The 19893-nt window shown below is 38.2% G+C and overlaps 2 protein-coding genes across 3 annotated transcripts; both read left to right on the top strand.

The window, feature by feature from the left end:
• Nucleotides 1-3578: 3578 nt before the first annotated feature.
• Nucleotides 3579-10039, top strand: LOC121509149 (serine hydrolase-like protein). The gene is made up of 12 exons (XM_041786388.1): nt 3579-3825; nt 4286-4429; nt 5948-6061; nt 6258-6299; nt 6391-6410; nt 6521-6595; nt 7953-8059; nt 8136-8215; nt 8306-8340; nt 8431-8507; nt 8718-8805; nt 8915-10039. Exons 1-12 carry the CDS (start codon nt 3813-3815, stop codon nt 9044-9046), a joined length of 927 nt encoding a protein of 308 aa, XP_041642322.1. The 5' UTR covers nt 3579-3812; the 3' UTR covers nt 9047-10039.
• A 1045-nt stretch (nt 10040-11084) lies between these two features.
• LOC121509148 (serine hydrolase-like protein) lies at nt 11085-17912 on the top strand. 2 transcript variants are annotated; one of them, XM_041786387.1, is made up of 12 exons: nt 11085-11193; nt 11296-11439; nt 11794-11907; nt 12015-12056; nt 13258-13277; nt 13371-13445; nt 13609-13715; nt 13861-13940; nt 14034-14068; nt 14182-14255; nt 14360-14444; nt 16426-17912. In XM_041786387.1, exons 1-12 carry the CDS (start codon nt 11169-11171, stop codon nt 16546-16548), a joined length of 924 nt encoding a protein of 307 aa, XP_041642321.1. In that variant the 5' UTR covers nt 11085-11168; the 3' UTR covers nt 16549-17912. The 2 variants fall into 2 exon arrangements, with proteins under 2 accessions (XP_041642321.1, XP_041642320.1); XM_041786386.1 differs by having other exon boundaries at nt 14568-16552.
• Nucleotides 17913-19893: the final 1981 nt, after the last annotated feature.

The following is a 19893-nucleotide window of genomic DNA, read 5'->3' as shown; positions in this document are numbered from 1 at the left end:
AGTACTACTGCTATTTTACGTTTCTTTCATTAAAAACAGATACACTTAAGCAACTTCAGTTTTTGTTTTTGTCTTGGCTCTGCTTTAAGCTTAGTGCTGACTGTGTTTTTTAAGAACAGTCATTACCTGTACATCGTGACCATTTACCTCTGGTGGTTAGGATGGAAAAGTAAAATGCTGTTATGTTATGATGTTGTACTATTGCATCCAATACTTAGCAAACTGCATCTTATTTACTTCTCATTGGATTGACTGTAAGTCATGCATTACCTTAGTTCACTGTAATCAGGCTGTAAACATGCTTAATCCAGATGTCATAAATGGCTTTTTAATACAATTGTTTATGGGACTTTTCCAGCAGGCTTCTGTTGAACTGTGAAGGGTCTACAGTTTATTGCTCTTCTGCAGTAGTGAGGGTTGCAGGTTGATTTATATTCACACATATAGGTAGGATGTGTAAAGTTATCTCACTATGGCCACCTTTGACTGCAACCCCATGTAAAGTGACACTTTTACATTCATGTCTGAACTGCCACCAATACTGGCTCATTACAATTTTTGTAAGATTCAATGAATGTACTTTTGTATTAGACAGCCTCCTGTACACAGGTGTGTTTCATCTACTGGGTCCTGAGTCTTTATCTTTTATTTTATTTTAAATTCCATAAAACTGCCAGATTTTTGGGTAGTCTTTCATAAAAAAGAGCAATAAACCCTTTTTGACATTCCTTGAAGAAGAATGCAGAGTTTCATAGAATGATAGAGACAAAACAATGCCTGGTCAGCCTTCAGCCTCTCCTCATAACAGCCTTCTTCTTTTACACTTTGTTGTCCGTCACTGTCTGTTATTTATTTCTTCAGGCTGCCACACTCTGCTCTTGGCTTGTTGCCTTCCTGCTGCCCCTCAGGTGTTCACATGCTGTTTTTCTATCACCTTGTACCTGCCGTCTTTGACGAGTGTTTGAAATGCACTGCATGTCTGAGACGTCTGCTGCCTGTTGTTAATATTTTATTACTCGCACACTGCCTTTTAAGTCTGTCCTCATGTTTCATCTTGAAACTTTGAATGAAGTCAGTGAGGAGAAAAGGAGAGTACTCGAGTGATAGAAGAGACAAAATGAATTAATTTAAATCTTTGCAGTAGTAGTAAAGAGGAACAAGTCATTCTGTACTCCTGAGCCAACCAGTGTCTCACATTCTCTTCTCCACTGAGACTTTCTTTAGTGGATTTTTAATCATAACATGTTTCATGCTGTAATCTGACCCTTAAATGAATAAAAACTTCTATTATAGCACTGTACTCTATTAATGTTTTGATGTGATTTGACATAATTATAGAGATAAATCAACAGCTACAGCTCCCATGAGTCTTTTTAAAGTGGTTTGCTATGAAACTCTCATGTACTTCTTTTAAAAAGGCTCACATCTATTAATGGATGTGAATTATTAAATAACATTCTGATGTTTTTATGAATATATACAGTATGAAAAGAGATTATGTGATATGTCTCTCATGGCCAAAACTTAAATCACAGCTGAGTGACATTAATTCACAAGTCTACAAATTCACCAACATTTCCACATTCAATCAGTAATCTTAATCCTGTGAAATCCTTGTTAAATCTGCTATAAAATAAATCTACAAAAGAAGATACTTTTGCATAGGTTATCATATCATTGATATCAGGTCACAGTAACCCCATTGTGATTGCTGTTGTGGTTCAGTATTTTGTTTTCACAAGTTACAAAGAAACTTAAAAGTCTTCATCCCTATGGTCCATAAATATATGTGAGGAAAACCCAACGACAGCCCTGAATGGATTAGCATACACTGGCTGCCATAAATTATATTTGGGACACAGTGTCAGCGGTTCTGCTTGAGCACCAATGGACCATACTCCCACTAGTAATGGGATTTTAATCTCTTTAGGGGTCTAGGTCATTTGGCTAAGCTCAGCAAGAAGAGACGACTCTTTCAGCTCCTAAACGGCTCTCATTTAAAACCATGATTGATATTTGTGTGAGTATTTTACTCCACCTGTGCTTGATTTTTTTCAATTAATGAAAATCACATGTAATTATTTTCTAGAAAACCTCTCTCCAAAACATCTTCTGGGCCAAATGAAACTTGTTCATTGGCTGGTCCCTTTGAGGACCATAGAATAAAACATTAATGTGTAAGCGCCAAAGTAGCAAAATTGCTACAAGCAACATTGCTGAATTAAACAGGCTACAGCTGGCCGCTGCCTGGTGATGTCAGAATATGCAAATTAGATGAGTGAATTTACTCCCATCACAAACTTTGGGTCATACTTAAGATTTTTCTCATTTACAGTATGCCTTTATCTCTAACCACTTTCAAGCTACAGCCTTTTGAAATTTTGATATCAGAATTGAAAATTTTCTTGAAAAAACTGTGGCGCCTAAAGGGTTTTAATGGTGTTTTCATGGTGAAGTGAAGGCAAAAATAAAATCATCCCTATTCTTTCAATCAAATACCAACAACAACCGGTTGATAACTGGTTAGCTACCCTCAGACTGAATGTATTATTATTATTATTCAGCCACTGCCTAGTTCACATATATGTCTGATAACCACAGAGGTATAGATATGTACATTTTAGGTGAAGATATTAACATTCAATATAAAATGAAAACCACACTGCTGCTGCTGCTACTGGCAAAGCTTAACCTCCTCCACCCCAGCCTCCTCCATGTATGACGAGAGTGTCCCTGACTGAACAAATTTCTGCCTCCCCGTTTTGAAATGGTAGTGGGTTGAGCTTCGATCAATTGACTCTCTACAGAGTTAGACTAACACTGAATGCATTAACCCTCTCAAGTAACAACAACAACATTGAAGGCCATTTAACTCAGAATGGAGTTAACTATACTCGGGGATTAAATTCAACTCAGTCTATTTCTGTGGGTCTAAACTCTAGCTCCAATTTTTCCAGTTTTCATTGTCTTTATAGTTACTCTTAAATAAGAACAGAATGAAAATAAGATCAGTAGTTGGAATCTTAATGTTTATATGACAAATTACCTGAAATTTAACGGAGTTCTCCTCCATTAGAGAGACATCTCAGGAAAAAGGCTGCCATGGGAATATAACTACATCTCCAAATTAATGCTACCATTACAAAAAAAGCATGTAAAACTACAGCAGATTTTCATTTAGTCTCACAAAACTCATGTGGAAACTTTTTGGGTAGCCTTTAAGTTCGATAAACCACACAGTGTAGGAAACATAATATCAATAGTCAGATATTTGCACAATATCCTAGAAGGTACTTTTAATCACAAAAAAAGCAACGTTTAAGACCTGTGGTTGACTCGATGATGGCTAGCAGCTCCCTCTTACTACTCAAAATAACATGCTGCTAATAATGCATAACTGTAAGGCCTAAATCATTCAAAAGGTGATATATGAAAATAAACAGACCACAAACGTCTTTGGACCTAGTTGTAAACAACAGCCTCAAGTGGACACTCAAAGAACTGCAGTTTTTCTATCTTCGGCTCTGACCTTTTTTTCACCCACCAACTCTTGCACTGCTCTGCCTTGGCTGCATGTATCTATGGAGGCTCAGCCTGTAAGACCGACGTGCGGGAGAAAAAGACCCACTGATACCAGAGTTCCTGTTGATTTAACGAAGTCTTCCGGCTACAATTAGTGGACATATGGCAACCGGAGGCCACGAAGTTTAGTTTCATGGACCAGGGAGGTGGCCTGACTTTGTGTTGAACTTATTTCTTTAGGTTCTGCGAGTGCTTCTGCAAGATTTTGATGCGGTGCAACATCAACAACAATGGCTGAAGAAGGTAAAACAAAGGCAGATTAGGTGAAGCTTTGAACAGGCTGTGACTGCACTAATAGCACTCTAAAGTATCTCCCTGTTTATGAAAGTGACAGCTAGTCTCACAAACTTATGCAAAACGGCGTGAAAAGGTAATTAGATTATCTTATGGTCTGAAGCAGCTCCGCTGTAGTCGATAGACAGGTTAAGTTTTTCTTTCATATTTTTGTACGTAAATCATGCAACCACAGTCTCATAATGTTGACTGCAGGATGAGAAGACAAAGTTCATCAGCTGTCAGGAGTCATAAATGTATTTCAGTCCACAGCAACTCAATGAACTAAATATTTTTATAAATTTATACAACGCATCCTGTATCCTAGCTGACAGGTGTGTTACAATAATCGGTGTCAATTCGCCTTTCCCTATAAATTCTCCATTTTCTAGTGTTCATTGAGCAGAGTAATTACTGCACGCTGTTGTAGTTTCAGAGCTCTCTGTAACTGTCCCATGGGGAGAGATCAGAGGTCGTGTGTGGGGTCCTGATGATGGCTATCCTGTGCTGTGCCTGCACGGCTGGGCTGACAACTGTGGTTCATTCAGCACCCTCATTCCTCTTCTACCTAAAGGTGAGATCTGCTTGTCATTGAGAAGACTTTGAACATATTAATGAGTAACCTTTTGTAAATGGATCCTTTAATATAAAGTAAAACATTTAAAATTTTCTTTTTTAATTGAAAAAGATAAGTATAACACAAACATTGAAAGAAAGGTTTAAATTCAGTTTCAAGGTGAAACGACTTAAATAAAAGAGTTACTTAATTCCAACTCAGGGCATCTGCCATGTTTTACAACAAAGGTATACATAGCTACTGTTTATTTGATATATGTCCTCTAATGAAAGTCTCAACTCATCCACTACTTATAAATCGCTCAGTATGTCTCAAGTATGTATGTTGTAATAGTATGTTATGTAAGTCGTGCTAAAATTGTATTAATTGATATTTCTTAAAGCTGGATTAACACACCTTGATAAAGCCACTGAAGACTGATTTGCTCTTACAAGCACACATCTCACTGATCCTGACTGAACCAAGGAGTTGTGCTATCATCTCTCTTTCGATGTCACCATAAGCTAGAGCAATGCTACCAACCAAGGATCTGGGCCCCCCAAGGGGGGTGGCAAAGATCTCAGAGAGGGGGTACGGGGCTTTTAATGCACAGAGGTTTAAAAAAAATAAGCGTAAACTCATCATTATCATTATTATCATTTATTTATTACCTCCGCCAAGGAGGTTATGTGGTTGGCGGGGTTTGTTAGTTAGTTTTTAGTTAGTTTGTTTGTTAGCAACATAACTCAAAAAGTTATGGACAGATTTTGGTGAAATTTTCAGAAGATGGCATAAGGAAGAACTGATTAAATTTTGGGAGTGATCCGGCTCACTGTCTGGATCCAGGAATTTTTTAAAGGATTCTTTACTATTGGGAGATAGGGCTAATGGTGGAGGTCTGCGCTCTCCGAGTGCTTTTCTAGTATTTATTATGTATTTTGTTTTTTAGTTATTCAATTTTTAAAAATAGTTAATTCATAGATCTTTTGACAGGAGCAGGTGGGTATAAGCCTATTCTGTTGGGATTTTATGTGTAGGTCCTGGGGGGCTTAGCTGTCCTACGTATATGGAGAGGTATATCATCTTCTAATTTGTGCCAGTAGAGCTCAGAGTGTGTATGAAATGTGCTAAGCTTTAAAGCTGCTCATGTTTTTAATATTCACCTTTAACTGGTGGCAGTATAGAGGCCATTTTAGGATTTAGTTTGAGAAGTTAAAACAAACAGCAAAATTCCACAACCATTATACAACATGTGATTACATGTTGTATAATGGTAATTACCTATAATGCCCTGGAATTAGAGGAGTTGCTCCATGAATTCAGTCCTTAGTTACCTACCATGGATCAATTGCAATGGTCACGGTGACGATGTCAGTGTAACTGTACCTGATCAAAAGCTTCACCCATTTTTGTTGCTATAGCAACAACTTTTATTGGTTTCTCAGCACTGAGCTTGTTTGAGAATAGACAGGAAATATTTAGAAAACTATAAGCATGTGTCCTAAATGATGGAGTGTTTTGTCTGTCTCCTCTCAGAGTGCAGATACATAGCGGTCGATCTTGCAGGTCATGGTCTGTCCTCCCATCTTCCTCCTGGAGTCTTCTACACTCCAGTTTCATATGCACTGGATGTCAGCAGAGTTGTTGTTGGTATGTGATTGCATTAAATTATTGAATCATTTTTCATAGTTGTTCAGTTTTACATGATGTTAGACAAATTCAGGACTTTCTTTAGACTCTCTTTATGCTTTAACTGAACCACAGCAGGACGTTTGACTGTCTCAGAACCTGCTCAGTTTTTCTGTGAACTCGCCTGTTTGGTAATCTGTGAAATTATCTCCCACAGCGCTGCAGCTTAAGAAATTTTCCATCATAGCTCACAGTATGGGTGAGTGCAGCTGTACAGCTGAATTTATTCTGTGTTATAAAAGTTGCTGTTTTAACAGGCAGTCAAAGTGAGAATCCTCTTTTATTTACAGGTGGAGACATTGCAGGAATGGTGAGTCCAAGTATCTCATCTCTATTCTATTAAAAATAAAACCAAACAGAGACTGTCGAATTTTTGTATTTCACATGTGGCTCATCTTTTTGTTCAAATGTTTCCCACAGTTCACTGCTCTGTATCCTGAGATGGTGGATGCTCTTATTCTTCTCGACACTTATGGATTCATACCTACAGATTCAGTAGGAAACTTTCCGAAAACTATTATAGATGTAGACAGTTAGGATCTAGACAGTTAGGATCTAGACAGGCTCATGACTGACAGGGACCCTGAAAGTAATTTTAGAACATTATATAATATATATAGTTCCTTTTTTACAATAACTTACACATTTATTGCAGAAGAGAATGCTTTTTTTCATTCACAGTGTGCTCATAACAATACCTGTTTCATTGTCTTTATTTTAATTTTTTTTTTTTGGGGGGGGGGGCATTCAAACAGCCTCAGCATGCCCCCTCTCCTATCCCACACCAATCACATAAAAAGCTCAGTCTTGCCACAAGCCTGCAGAGAGCAAAGAGTTTTCTTGTAGCAAAGGACAGCACAACTCACACAGTTTGAGATTTACTGTGGCTATAAAAATTTTTACACCCCCTGCTGAATTTCCACATTTTTGTGATGTAAAAAATGAGGCCTAGATATAGCATTTCAGAATGTTTCACCTTTGATTTAACTTCTACAATGTACAAATCCATTGTTAAACAAACATATTTTAGAAGGAATTAATTAAAAAGACCAATATGCTTACTCCTAGACTAAATCTATGCTAAAGCACCTTTTGATTCAATTACAGCGCTCAGTCTTTTAGGGTAGGTGTCTAACAGCAAAATTTGCCCAAAAGGGCTCAAAACTTGTGAGATTTTGAAGACATTTCCTGTGCACAGCAATCTTCAGATTTTTAGCAGGAGTCTGGTCTGGGCTCTGACTTAGCCATCCCAAAAATTATTCTAGTGAAGTTATTCTTTTGTAGATTCAAATATATGCTTTAGATTTTTGTCATAGTGAAAGGGGAAATTCCTCTTCATTTTCAGCGTTCTAGCAGATGCCTGAAGGTTTTGTGCTGAAATGAACAGGTATTTGGAACTAGTCCTAGCAGTAATTCCTTCCACCTTGGATAAAACCTCAGTCTCAGCTGAAGAAAAGCAGCCTAAATGCAGGATGCTTCCCCCCACCATTTTCAATATGCATATTAAAAATAGGCTGACTGGGAATTCAAGAAAGAAGAAAAAATAACAGGGTTAAGTAAGAATTCAGGGTTGATGCTAGAACTGCCTAGAGCACAAAGGTGTCAAAACATTTCAGAGATGGCTATCATAGGGGGATCAGATGAAAACAGGAGTAAAACAGACTAACATCCTCTTAAATGAAGGATGTTTGAATTGGACAGAGATCTATACTGTTATCTAAAGACACAGTGGCCAGTGGGCATCGATATGTGGACATAAATTGGTTTTCCTGACAATTATATGTACCTGATTTGTGTCAGCTGCTGTGATTTCTTCTCCTCTCAGGAGTTTCTCTCTGTCCTTCCTCTGCAGGCAAAGCTATCAGAAGTGATAAGGCAGGGCATGGATTCAATGCTTCGATTCGAGAGTGAAAAAGGAGAGAAGAAAAGAATTTACACTTACGAGAAGGCAGCTGAAAGGTAAACCTGCCTGCTATCAGATTTCTCTCCACATTGTCTCCCTAATCAGCAGCTAACATGTTTGATTTTTATTCAGGCTAAAAGCTGCAAACTCAGCTCTCTCTGAACAGTCTGTCCACATACTTTTAGAGCGAGGTCTGACTGCAGTCGAAGGAGGTCTGTCTTCATCTCTTCTTCTCTCTGAGGGGGATAATCTCACTTTACTTTGTCTCACATGCTGACTGTCAAATCATTTGTCTTCTGTAGGGTTTGTTTTCTCCAGAGACCTGAGGGTTAATTTTGTAAGTCACTTCTCAAATAGTTATTTTCTGTAGCGCATTGGCATTTAGCTCGAACAACACATGGGAACAAGTTTGTATTTTATTTTTCAGAAAAACACAATGCGCCTCAGTTTGGAGCAGAGTCTGGTGTTGCTGTCGAAGATCCAAGCCTCTATTTTACTGATTTTGTAAGACATTCAGAACTCTATTGATATTTATGTTTGCGTTACAGTATTATGGCAATGTGTAAGTACATCTCCACACAACCACAACCAGCACTACATACTTCCACTACTACTACTACTGGACTTTCCAGACACAGGTGTCTTTATACTGCAATCACTTTTATGTTGTCCTCTGTCCTTTAATTAAACTTGTGGTTATAAATGTATTTTCAGGGCAGGAGGTGGTTCTGACAGGATGCTCTCTGAACCAGCTCAAGATAAATTCACTTCATCACTTCTCCACATTTTTCAGGAGAGGAACGTAAGTGATAAAAATATGATCAACATGTTTGAAGTTGTTTGTTTTGATAGCATAACTATTTTTTTGGTGTGTGATTCTGTGTATCTCTCTTTGTTTATCTCTGTTTCAGGACTCGGTTGTAACAGTACCAGGCGATCATCATGTTCACCTGAATAAATCAGAGGTTGTTGCTCCGTTTGTGTCCGACCACCTACGAACTAAAGCTCTCTCCAAGTCAGCCTGTGCTGATCACAAGTTATGAACTGGAAACACTCTGACTCTGTCAGACTGTAGATTTGTACCTCATCACACCCTGCTCTGTGGGACAGCCCACTTGACTTTGCTTTTTACGTGCTTTGAACTGTTTGGCTATTTTGTTATGGACAGTACCTAGTTCCTGATTATCTTTGGCATTAGCTTGGCTGATAAAACAGCTGTGAAAATGCTAAGAGAAAAGGTAAAATCACTTCTGTCTGACCTCTGATTGGTTAAAGAGCATCCCTTTACACATACACACCCTAACACTCACTAGCTGTCTGGCTACATAAAGCACTTTTAACACCACAGGTGACACTTAACCATTCAAGCACTGACTCTGGGACTGCCATGCAAAGTTACCATCAGTATCAACTATGTCCATTCTGAAGCATTCACAAGCCAGTGAAACAGCAGAGGGAGCAATTTGGGAGCAATTTGCCAGGGAACACATCAACATGTGGCTGGAGGAACTGGGGGTTGAACCTCTAATTTTGTGCTTTAACAATGACCGACTCTACCTGTAATCCATTAGCATTAAATTTCAAGACTGGACTGAGTAAATTGTTTGCAAAGAATTACTGTAATTTGAAAGAGCAAAATAGGTTATACTGCCTCTTAAATGTGGCATTATTCCATTTTAATTAAAAGAGCTTAGGTTGATTACAAATTTCTGCACATGTGTATCTTAAACAGATACAGAGAGGGTGGTAAATGTGACAAATCAGCCAAGAAGTCGAGATTTATCACTAAGAGTTTTTTTGTCTTGTCATTGGTTTGACTGTTGTCCGTTCAGAAAGATGTTACTACTGCTGAGTAAGTGTTTTCAAGAGTTGACTGTCAAGTTTATTTGCCTGTTCAAATGTAAATGTAAAGTAGAATTTTACCTTACAAGTTTGTACCTTATTTCATGATATCAAACAGAAAAATATGGAGTGGGGTTATGTGCCCACCCAGATACTGATGCATCAACTATCATAATGAAGTATGTAGATCAAGAATAATTAAAGTCATTATCCTTCAAATGTTTTGTGTACCTTGCAGTTAGTGTTTTATTATAAGAACAACAAATCTTGATGTTGGTGATGTTACTGGAGGTCCTTGCTGGCAGCCCACCTGAAGTTTTGCATTGAATCTACAGCCATGTGCGTACGTTTTAGGCAGGGTGCCAAGGATTCATCAGTAGGTTCTTTGTGCAACAACCTGGGCTGGGGGCGGGGGGGCATTGGAACATCCACAGCACAGCTAGGGGCTCGTGGTAACTCTACTACCCGCCTGGATAGACCAACTTAGGCCATGCTTACTCCCCACATCCAGCCCTTATTGTGTCCTTACTTATGGTGTGGATTTTGTTTTTCTTTCAACAGATTATTTCCCCATGCCTGTGGTAATAGACAAGGACATCCAGAGCATGGCCTGGGCTGTGTCAATCCTCCTTTCTGCCCTATGCTGCCCTCAGGTGGGCTTACTCGCCATTACAGGCTTTATTTCAGCCAGTTTTTGGCCCAAACATGCCTAAAAGTTCTACACAGTACTGTAAATGAAAATGACTTAGAACCTAAATTAGATTCGTTGACTTTGTATTGTAGAGCAAATCGAGTGTATGAGAGTTAAATTGAGGCATATAATAATGACCAATGTTCTTCAAAATCTACTCAGTTTACCCTCATGTCCAACTGTAGGTTTGTCCCAAATATGACAAAATCCCAGTGCAATGGGAAGTTAGACAAAAATCCCTAAAGTGATCTAGAAATATCACAAACACAGGATGGAAATGAAGTCTAAAATCTTAAACGTTGACCACCAAAATTTTTATCATTTCATACTCGAGTTAGAGTTGACGTTTGTGCAAGAACTGAAGAAAATCCCTCAAAGTATTTTGGAGATGAACAGTTCCAGGAGGAACAACCCAGAAACATAAAACCACAGTGCAAAAGCGCTGTCAGTATAACCTGCCTCTGTGGTGTTTAATGATTGGCCATGACTGCAACCAATGAAATAGCAGCAGTAACTTTGAGCCGCATGCATAGGGTCCATAGGTCAGTCTTCATGGTTCAGGTTTGTTCAGATTAGATTTTGTTTTCCTTTTTATATTTTGCCTTTGCTGGATTCTGAGGCAGGACAATGAAATGTCTTCTTCAATAAAACAAACAGGTAGTGTTTCTTTACAAACAAAGGAGTTTCAATCTTTAATGGATGTATCTGAGAAAAGTTTTTAACAACTGAAGTTCTGTTGTTGTGTTTCATCGTTTCCAGTTTCAGAGATCTCTATCCAGCTCCCATGGGGAGAGATCAGAGGTCGTGTGTGGGGTCCTGATGATGGTTATCCTGTGCTGTGCCTGCACGGCTGGGCTGACAACTGTGGTTCATTCAACACCCTCATTCCTCTCCTACCTAAAGGTAACGTGACAGAGCACAGGAAAGTATACTTCAACTTTTAACAGTAAAAGGCTTTGGACTAAGCAATCTTGACATCCCCCTGCACATGATCCCTATAGCAAGTGAGATTTCCACCTTTGCTGTTTTGTATGCTAATTTTCTCAAGTTTTAAGGCAATTTAAGGCCACTAATTATGCAACTCATTTAACTGTAAGAAATAAAAGTGATAAGATATTACAGTCTGAAATATAGTGGTGGAAAAGCAGATGAATCAACCACACTAGTGGATGAGATATAAGACTGAGGACTTTTTAAGTTCCTATCCTTTTAGATTGTTTGTTCCTTTAAATGTTGATTACTGCTTTGACTTCTTAGAGTGCAGATATGTAGCTATAGACCATGCAGGGCATGGCTTGTCTTCCCATCGTCCTCCTGGAGTTTACTACTGTTTTCGTTTGTATGTGGCAGATATACTCAAAGTCATTGATGGTGAGTGAGGTCCAGAAAGTTCATTACATTTAAAACCTTTTTGGTATGAGATGTTTGTTTTTTAAACTATGTTCTCATGAGATGATTCTCCAAACTTACTCCATCAGGTCTCAAATGGACCAAGTTCACCATCATAGGCCACAGTATGGGTGAGTGAAACACACCAGGTTCACACACTAAAATCACCATTTCCACATCTTCTGCCACTGTGGCTCTTAACATTAATGTTTTTTCCTTGGAGCCACCCCACTCAATTCTAAGATGGAGGTCAGCAAAATAATGGTCCAATGTAAAGTTTAGCTGTGACCATAATTTACTTTTACCTGGATGATAACCGCTCTTGTCAAAGCAACAAAATTTGTTTTATTCATTTATGCCAAAATATATAGCCTTCAAAATAGAAATACTGTTTCTTAAAACAGGAGTAAAATGTGTAAAAAATGGCAAAATGGGTTAAAAGTGACAAAAAAGGATGAAAGCAAAATGGTCAGAAAATGTGAAATGATAGGAAAAAGTGGGGGGAAATGGGTAAACGCACACAAATAATAGGCAGAAAGAGGCTAACTGGGTTTATAGTGACAAAAAAAGGTGGTGAAAAATAATTAGAAAGAGGCAAAAGTGAGTCAAATGAGGCAACAATGGGTTAACAGTGGCATAAAAGCTGTAGAAAGTGGCACAAATTTGTCATTGCCATGTGTCATAGGTGGATTTAACGTGGCAACAAATGGCATAAAAAAGCTATCTTTTGTTAAAACTGCACAAATTCCCATAACAAGTGATGAAAAAGGATTTAAAAGGACAAAAATTGGTTAACAGAGGCAACAATATAGTAGGTGGATAGTGCTACAAATTGGTTCAAACTGGCAAAAACGGGCAGAAAAGGTGGGGAAATATGATTAAAAAGTGGGAAAAATTGGTTGATAGTGCCAAAATGTGTTTGAAGTGGTAACACACATGTATTGATACGATCAATGATCAATAAATCACAACTGGAGAGGGAGGGCCCATTCTCTAGGTTTATCAGGGGCCCAACAAAATCTGTTGGTAGGCCTGAGTGTGCCATTTCTTTTTTCTATATATAAAAAAATCTAATAATGACAACCTTAGAGCAGATAGAGCTTAGAACAGAACTCTATACATAGACTAATTGCCTTAGTGATCAATTAAAGTGAAAAATATTAATCAGCAATGAAAATTCATATAAGTTATTGCCATTCAATACAAACACTTCCATTGGGCTCCAGGTTAGCGTTGTCTGTAGACTTGGCTCTTCATAGACAGAGGTTATTGTCCTCCAGCAGCCCTGACTTTAACTCTGTCTCTCTCTTTGGCTTGCCTCTTCTCTTACAGGTGGAAACATCGCAGGAATGGTAACGTAGAGTCTAACTTTAGTTAAATCGTATGCTGAGAATATATTTCTCTATCTGAAAAAGCTTATGTGATCTATGTTGTGTTTTCCACAGTTCAGTGCACTGTATCCAGAGATGGTAGATGCAATCGTTCTGCTGGATGCTGCTGGATTTTTACAAAAAGATGCTGTAATTTCACATTTTTATTTTCATTTCTTTCAGGGAGCAATAGAAACAGTTTCTGTAAAAACAGAAGATGCACTTAATGCAAGAAATACTAAATATGTTCATGTTTTGCTCCTGTCAGTGGTTTGGATGTCTTACATTACTATTTCTTCTTCTTTTCATGCAGGCAGAAATATCTAGTGTGATGAGAAAGGGGATCCATGAGATGCTTCAGTATGAAAAAAAGACAGAGCAAAAATTAAGAGTTTACACTTATGAGAAGGCGATGGAGAGGTATGACAAAATTGTTGTTAGTTCAGACTAAAGGTTAAATGTGTGAAGCTGCATTATTAGAGTAACTGCAACATTTTTTTAAGTTGCAGTTAATTTTTGCATCTTGGATTATATCTTTTTTCAGCTTGTGTTTAATATCTTCCAGGCTGTTAGCTGCAAACCCAACAATGCCTGAAGAGTCTGTCCACATCCTTTTAGAGCGAGGTCTGACTGCAGTTGAAGGAGGTTTGTCTTTACCTCTTCTTCTCCTCTCTGAGGGAGTAATCTCATTTTGCTTTCTGTCATGTGCTGAGTGCTGAATGTGTTTCTCTTCTGCAGGGTTTGTGTTCTCCAGAGACCTGCGAATTAACTTAGTAAGTCACTTTTCACCTCTCGAATCTTTGAATCTTCATTTTGATAATGTAATATAAAATGAATCATCTTAAATGATTATTGATCTATTTATACATTCATTCATTTATCTTAGCGTAATGTGCCTGGCACCATGGAGCAGAGTCTGGAGATGCAATCAAGAATACAGTCTTCTGTTCTTGTAATTATGTAAGGGTTTCATTGTTTTAATAATTGCACTGGAATAATTAACTGTGAATGTTACAACCTTAAGAAATGTCTGATATATAACCCTGTTAAAATCTGTTTTCTAGAGCTGACAAAGGTTTACCTACTTTCTATGACTCAAAACAACAGGAAAGAATTTCCACACTTCTCCAAAGATATCGGGATAGAAACGTGAGTCTGAATCATTGAAAAAAACAACACAAGTCTTCAGTAAAAGTTTAATTTGATTCAGTCAGGACCACTTTGTCAAGAAACACACACGTTTAATTTTCTGTTATTATTTATATTTGCCAGTGTGGCTTTTCTGGGATCCCCCTGCCTTTCTACAAACATAGAAAACATCAAGCAGGAACAGCACAAATTCCTGCTCTATGTGCCTGCAAGGAAAGCCTGAGGCAGAGAGAGAAGCAGCATAAAACCCAGAGCAGAGCGGGCATCAAAGACAAAAAAGCAAGTTGACTGAGGCTTTAACACAATTAACCGTGGACAATGTCTCTTTCTTGATGCTGCCAGATTTATTCAGCTAAGTTACGTTTAGGCTTTAGTGTTACTAGGCTAATAACACCAGCCATTAGCTTCATTTGACAAAAACTCACCTCTAGCTCGCCCAGTAGACTATAGAGTCCGTGTTTGCGCTGTCTCCAGGATTTTCTCCGCAGTCTTTTCTTTTTTTTTAGTTCGGGATTTTTCCGTTAAGAACAATCCCAAGAACACCATCGTTCCCTCTTCTTGTACGTCCTCTTCCATGTTGCGTGTTGTGTTTTCCCGTTGTTATGTTTCCTTTTCTTCATTTTTGTTAGATCACGGGTGATCATGCAAGATTTCTGGCTTGGAGGACAAGATTTTAGATCTGTGGTGGGACAGAATCATAATATGTGTGGTGTTCTGTGTTGAGATTATCGGAGCACACCACACACAGTACGATCAAAACTGTTCAGTGCCTGATTTTTTTTTATCTTCGTGTGTGGGGTCTCTAACATAAAAAATCTCTTAAGATTTAGAAAACCCTTATGTGTGTACCTTGCTTTAGACAGATGTAGCATAAAGGAGGAGCTAGGGTGGAGGAAGGCTGCAAAAAGCAGCTTGCAGAGGCTTAAACAGTTTAAATATGGCAGCCTAAGTGTGATTAGCCGATAGCGTGCTTAGAGCCAATCAGCTGGCCATCAGCTGATGAGGACTGCATGAGATCAGCTGCTCTCCATTATATGGAGATCAGCTGGACTCCATGGCTCATACATGGAGTAAATGTGCCTCAAAGAGTAAAAACATTGAGGAACACATACAGGAAGACCTATTTATGCATACTTTTGTTGTTATAAGTAGATGAATAAAAGAAGAATGTTCTGATGTTTTCTCTTAAAAATAGATTAGTCGAAACTGTGACACTGACTTACTTACTCCCAGCAAAAGCTCCCAGTTGTTCCCACAGTCTTCCCCACTCTCTCTGGATGTCCTCACCTTCTCCAGTTGTTTGCCTATATCCTTAAACTAAAATCCTCAACCGTATAGGTCTATATTAGGGGGATTTTCTCTTTGTTATACTGTTTTCAGGATCACTCTCACTCATAAGCATATAAATCAAAGGCCTGCCCTTTACTTAAACAACTGTACACCAGTCAAAGCCACATCTGCTGCTATAAGACAAGGAATCCATGAGCAAATCCCTGATATCCTTGACTGCTCTTCCTGGGTCTACCTCAGCTCCAAATCCATCCACATAAACTCTGATTCCTTCATTCTCTACCGTCACCCCTTCATTCTCTAACTCTTGCATCCTTTATCCCTCAGCCCATACTTTCGTCCCTCATTTTGATCCAAACTAGCCATTTCTTGCAATAACATATTCTAAAACAATCTCTCTACTTAAATGGTCTTTGTTTTTGATGAAGAAAGATTAAGTATTGTTACATAATATAGATGTACCGAGATTTGCTAAAAAAAAAAAAACAGACTCAAAAAGTGTCAGTAAATGACAGAGAAACAAATATAACACATTACAGAAAAGAAACATCCTGGCTTATGCAAAGCTGGATAAATGTTCTTTGAGAAAAAGTACCAAATACTTAACTGCATGGAAACTTGAAAATGCATCACTTTCAGATTTTGCAGGATTTTTCTAAAGTGTTCCTGATCTTTTTTGTCTCTGTCTCAGCACACGGTGGTTACAGTTCCAGGCAATCATCACATCCATCTGGATAATCCTGAAATTGTTGCTCCACTTGTTTCTGACTTCCTGCAGACTAAAGTGATCTCACAGCAGCCATCAGCATTGTGAAACAAAACCTCACACTTTGTCTCATAATGTTCCCATTGCTTTAAGTCCATGTTTTCGAGCTGATGAGGAACTATTAGAATAATCCTGCTAAGTTTTTTCTCTTTCATCTTTGACCTCCTGCCTGTCTCTATAGTACTTCAGAAAGTACCAAATAATAGACAGTTTTGTTTTTAATTCCACTGGTGTCCAAAGTAACCACCAGAAGAGAATATTACCAACCTCGCAACAACAACTCGTCAACAACCTCACCATCGAGAGAGCACGCCACAGACAAAGCTAGATACCTAAAGAGGGAAACCTGTGCACCCGCTGCAGCCAACAGGATGTGGAAACAGAGGACAAGTTCTTTCCACTTTTCACCAGCAAACAGGAGGAATTCATCTGCATGAACAATGAACAGAAGCTTCCATATCTGCTGGGTGAAGCGCAACAGTGTGAAAATGCTACAGCATATTATAGGAGCAGTTGTGGCATCACACCACCATGAACAGGACTGTCTGCATGTTTAAAAAGAATAACTGATTTATTATACATTTCTACATTTTTTAAACCATCATTTTAAAGATAACCCCAGATTTTTGATACTACTTCTAATACTTTCTTACTGTTACCATTATTATTATAATTTTAGATTTGTACATTGCTTTGAAAATGAAACTGATGATGTTTTCCATACTACTAAATCCAAATGAATTGAATGTCGCAATCTTGAATGTGACTGTGAGATAACTCTGATGTGCTGAATTTTAACACACTGCATCTTTAAAAAGTAAGTAAATCTACAACACCAATTCTTAAAGGGTTGGATGTTATGAAATGTAAATAAATAGTTTGCTGATTATTATAATTATAATTATAAATAAATACCAACAATAAATGGCTGCTGTTAGACGCTCTATATACAAACGTTTATTGGAAGCACTTGTGACTAAAATTGCTGGATGGTAAGACCATTTAAACTCTGATCTCACACAAATGTCTCCATATTAAAATGTGACACACTTTACAGCAGTTTTTCACATTTGCCAGATTTGCTCTGAATTGATGCAACATATAAAGTCTATTTTTATCCCTCATTGTTAGTTACTTTCTGTTTATAAACAGAGTATATCACTAACCAGTAGCCAGTTAACCCAGTTAATCAGACATTTCACCGGCTGTTTTCTTTTCATATTTTCACAGCTTTTTAGTCTTTCGTTGCCACTTTTGGAAGTTCTTTGAAAGGTGTTCCTGGCATAAAATCATGATAGACATGAATAAAATAAAATAAAACAAAATAAAAGAGCTAAGAAAAAGTTATATAAGAGATATGAAAAATGTTCTTTGTGCTGTTTTGATTAGATATGGGGCTTCAGTGTTTTTAAAGTATCACGTTGCTTTAAGAAGAAGGAGATTAATGAAAATGTTTCAGATTTACTAAAAATACTTGTATTTTTCAGTTTGGTATTGTTGCCTTTTGTGGTGATTGTGGGTGTTTTTATAGCAACTTCAACTTTTTATGCTTCTCCAAAAAGAATAAGTTTTTGTACAATAAATTTTTCTCCCATTTTTTTTACTTTTTGTTGATGTTTCTTTATGGATAAAGTGCTTTTGTTTTTAAAAAAAGACTAGTGGACAGTGAAAATCAGAGGGATTGTCATATAAATACTGTTTTAATGTAACATCCATCCTAAATCACCCCTCATTTGGCCAGTTCATAGTCACGGTTCTGGAGCTGATCCCTACTGCCTCTGTGTGAGAGAAGGGGTACATCCTGCACTGACCACCAGCCAATTACAGGACCATAGAGGCAAACAACCAATCATGCTCATACCTATGACAGCTTAGGACCAGAGTTGAAATAGTTACAAGTTACCGGATTAGTAAAGTAATCCATTACACATAACTAGTTACTTTATAAAAAGTTGCATTACTTAGTTTCTCACAGCTAAAAGTAACCAGTTACACTAGTAGTTACATTACTTTTGCATTACTCCTTGCCACCTGGCATCTTCTGTAAATTAATTGTCAATGAAAAATACAATGGTACATAGTCACATGCACAAGACCTCTCTTTTCTGCTCTCAAATATGAAAAAAGGGGACTGCAAAGTTGTGAAATCGTGCTAAAACAGCACCTCACAGAAAATAGCTCAACAACAAGGCCACAGTAACATTTCCTCAGCTCTATATGCAGCCACAAGCCTATCTATATCAACTTTTGTGGTAACCTATTGCTGTAAAATGGAGCTTTGGCTGCTTAGTAGGTGTTGGCAAAATGCATTTATCTACTAACCTTGCAAAGCAGATGGATACGCATGTTTCAATGTTTCTCACTGGCATCCATTTTGCAAAGCTCCCATCTGAACCATTTGGGCCCGGTTAGAAAGTGACAGGACCAATCAGCCATGAGGGGCAGTACTTTCAGGTGTGGCAGAGTCATGACGTAAGCAAGCAGCAACAAGAGGCCGCTGCCGTTATGGCGGAAGACATTAGCGTGGATGCTGCTAAAGTGTCAGTTTTATTAGAACTTGAGGACATTTCTTTATGAAAAGAAGAATAAAGAACAGCAGTGAGTTGTTTTCTTTTTAAAAACGACAAAAGTCGAGTACTTACATGTTTACAGTCGACATGGTTTGCGTTATGCAGTTCTATATGGAGTTTATTCCTCAGTAGCGGCACGTGTTTTGTTGCTCTGATTGGCCCGTAAAGATGTGACAGACAGAACGTTCATCCAATCACCCTCTGAGTTTTTTTCAAAGGCTCTGCCTTTTCCAAAACTCTGTATAGGCTATAGAAGGTTTTCCAGATGGATGTGTGAAACAAATCCATTTGGTGTGTCAGGTTATTTATCTGCTAGAGCTCTGAGAGTCAGTACCTCTGAGCTTTCTGTTAGCATGCTGCCTTTGCAGGTGTTTGGAAATATCTCATTCAGACTTCACAGCAAAGCAGAGTTGTGTCTGGGCACAGTTTCCATTTCACCCTCACATTGTCATTCTTTTTCTGCAAATCCAAAGAAGTGTCCTTATTTGAATCACTTTGCCTTTGCCCTCTCCCTCCTCCATGGACTCAATGTGTCAGTCATTAAAAGGGAAGCTGAATTTGTATATTCCGTGCTCCAGTTGTATACATTGACAGATTTACAGTAGCGCTCTTAACAAGGTTATTATTTTCCAGTAGCAGGGGCATGATTACTAAGTTAACAGCAGTTCACTACTACATTACAGACAAATGTAATGTGTTGGATCAACACCACCCAGCCAGTTGGTTGGTCAATATGCTCTCATCAGACCAAGATCCTGCTTGTCGGTCATGAACAAGCGTGTGTGCATGTAAGAACAAAACCCAACAACAAAACACCCAGCAA

The sequence above is a fragment of the Cheilinus undulatus genome, linkage group 4, assembly GCF_018320785.1.
Source record: "Cheilinus undulatus linkage group 4, ASM1832078v1, whole genome shotgun sequence".
Classification (NCBI taxonomy): Eukaryota; Metazoa; Chordata; class Actinopteri; order Labriformes; family Labridae; genus Cheilinus; species Cheilinus undulatus.
Note: the sequence above shows the minus strand (reverse complement) of the source record. Positions and strands in the feature narration are given on the sequence as shown.

What these genes read in the sequence shown, in the direction of transcription:
- LOC121509148 (XM_041786386.1), top strand. Translation starts at nt 11,169, where the DNA reads ATGTCTTCTTCAATAAAACAAACAG. An exon ending in CATTCCTCTCCTACCTAAAG is followed by an intron (nt 11,440 to 11,793) that starts GTAACGTGACAG and finishes TTGACTTCTTAG; the next exon opens with AGTGCAGATATGTAGCTATA. An exon ending in TATACTCAAAGTCATTGATG is followed by an intron (nt 11,908 to 12,014) that starts GTGAGTGAGGTC and finishes TTACTCCATCAG; the next exon opens with GTCTCAAATGGACCAAGTTC.
- LOC121509149 (XM_041786388.1), top strand. An exon ending in GAGACCTGAGGGTTAATTTT is followed by an intron (nt 8,341 to 8,430) that starts GTAAGTCACTTC and finishes TTTATTTTTCAG; the next exon opens with AAAAACACAATGCGCCTCAG. An exon ending in GCCTCTATTTTACTGATTTT is followed by an intron (nt 8,508 to 8,717) that starts GTAAGACATTCA and finishes ATGTATTTTCAG; the next exon opens with GGCAGGAGGTGGTTCTGACA.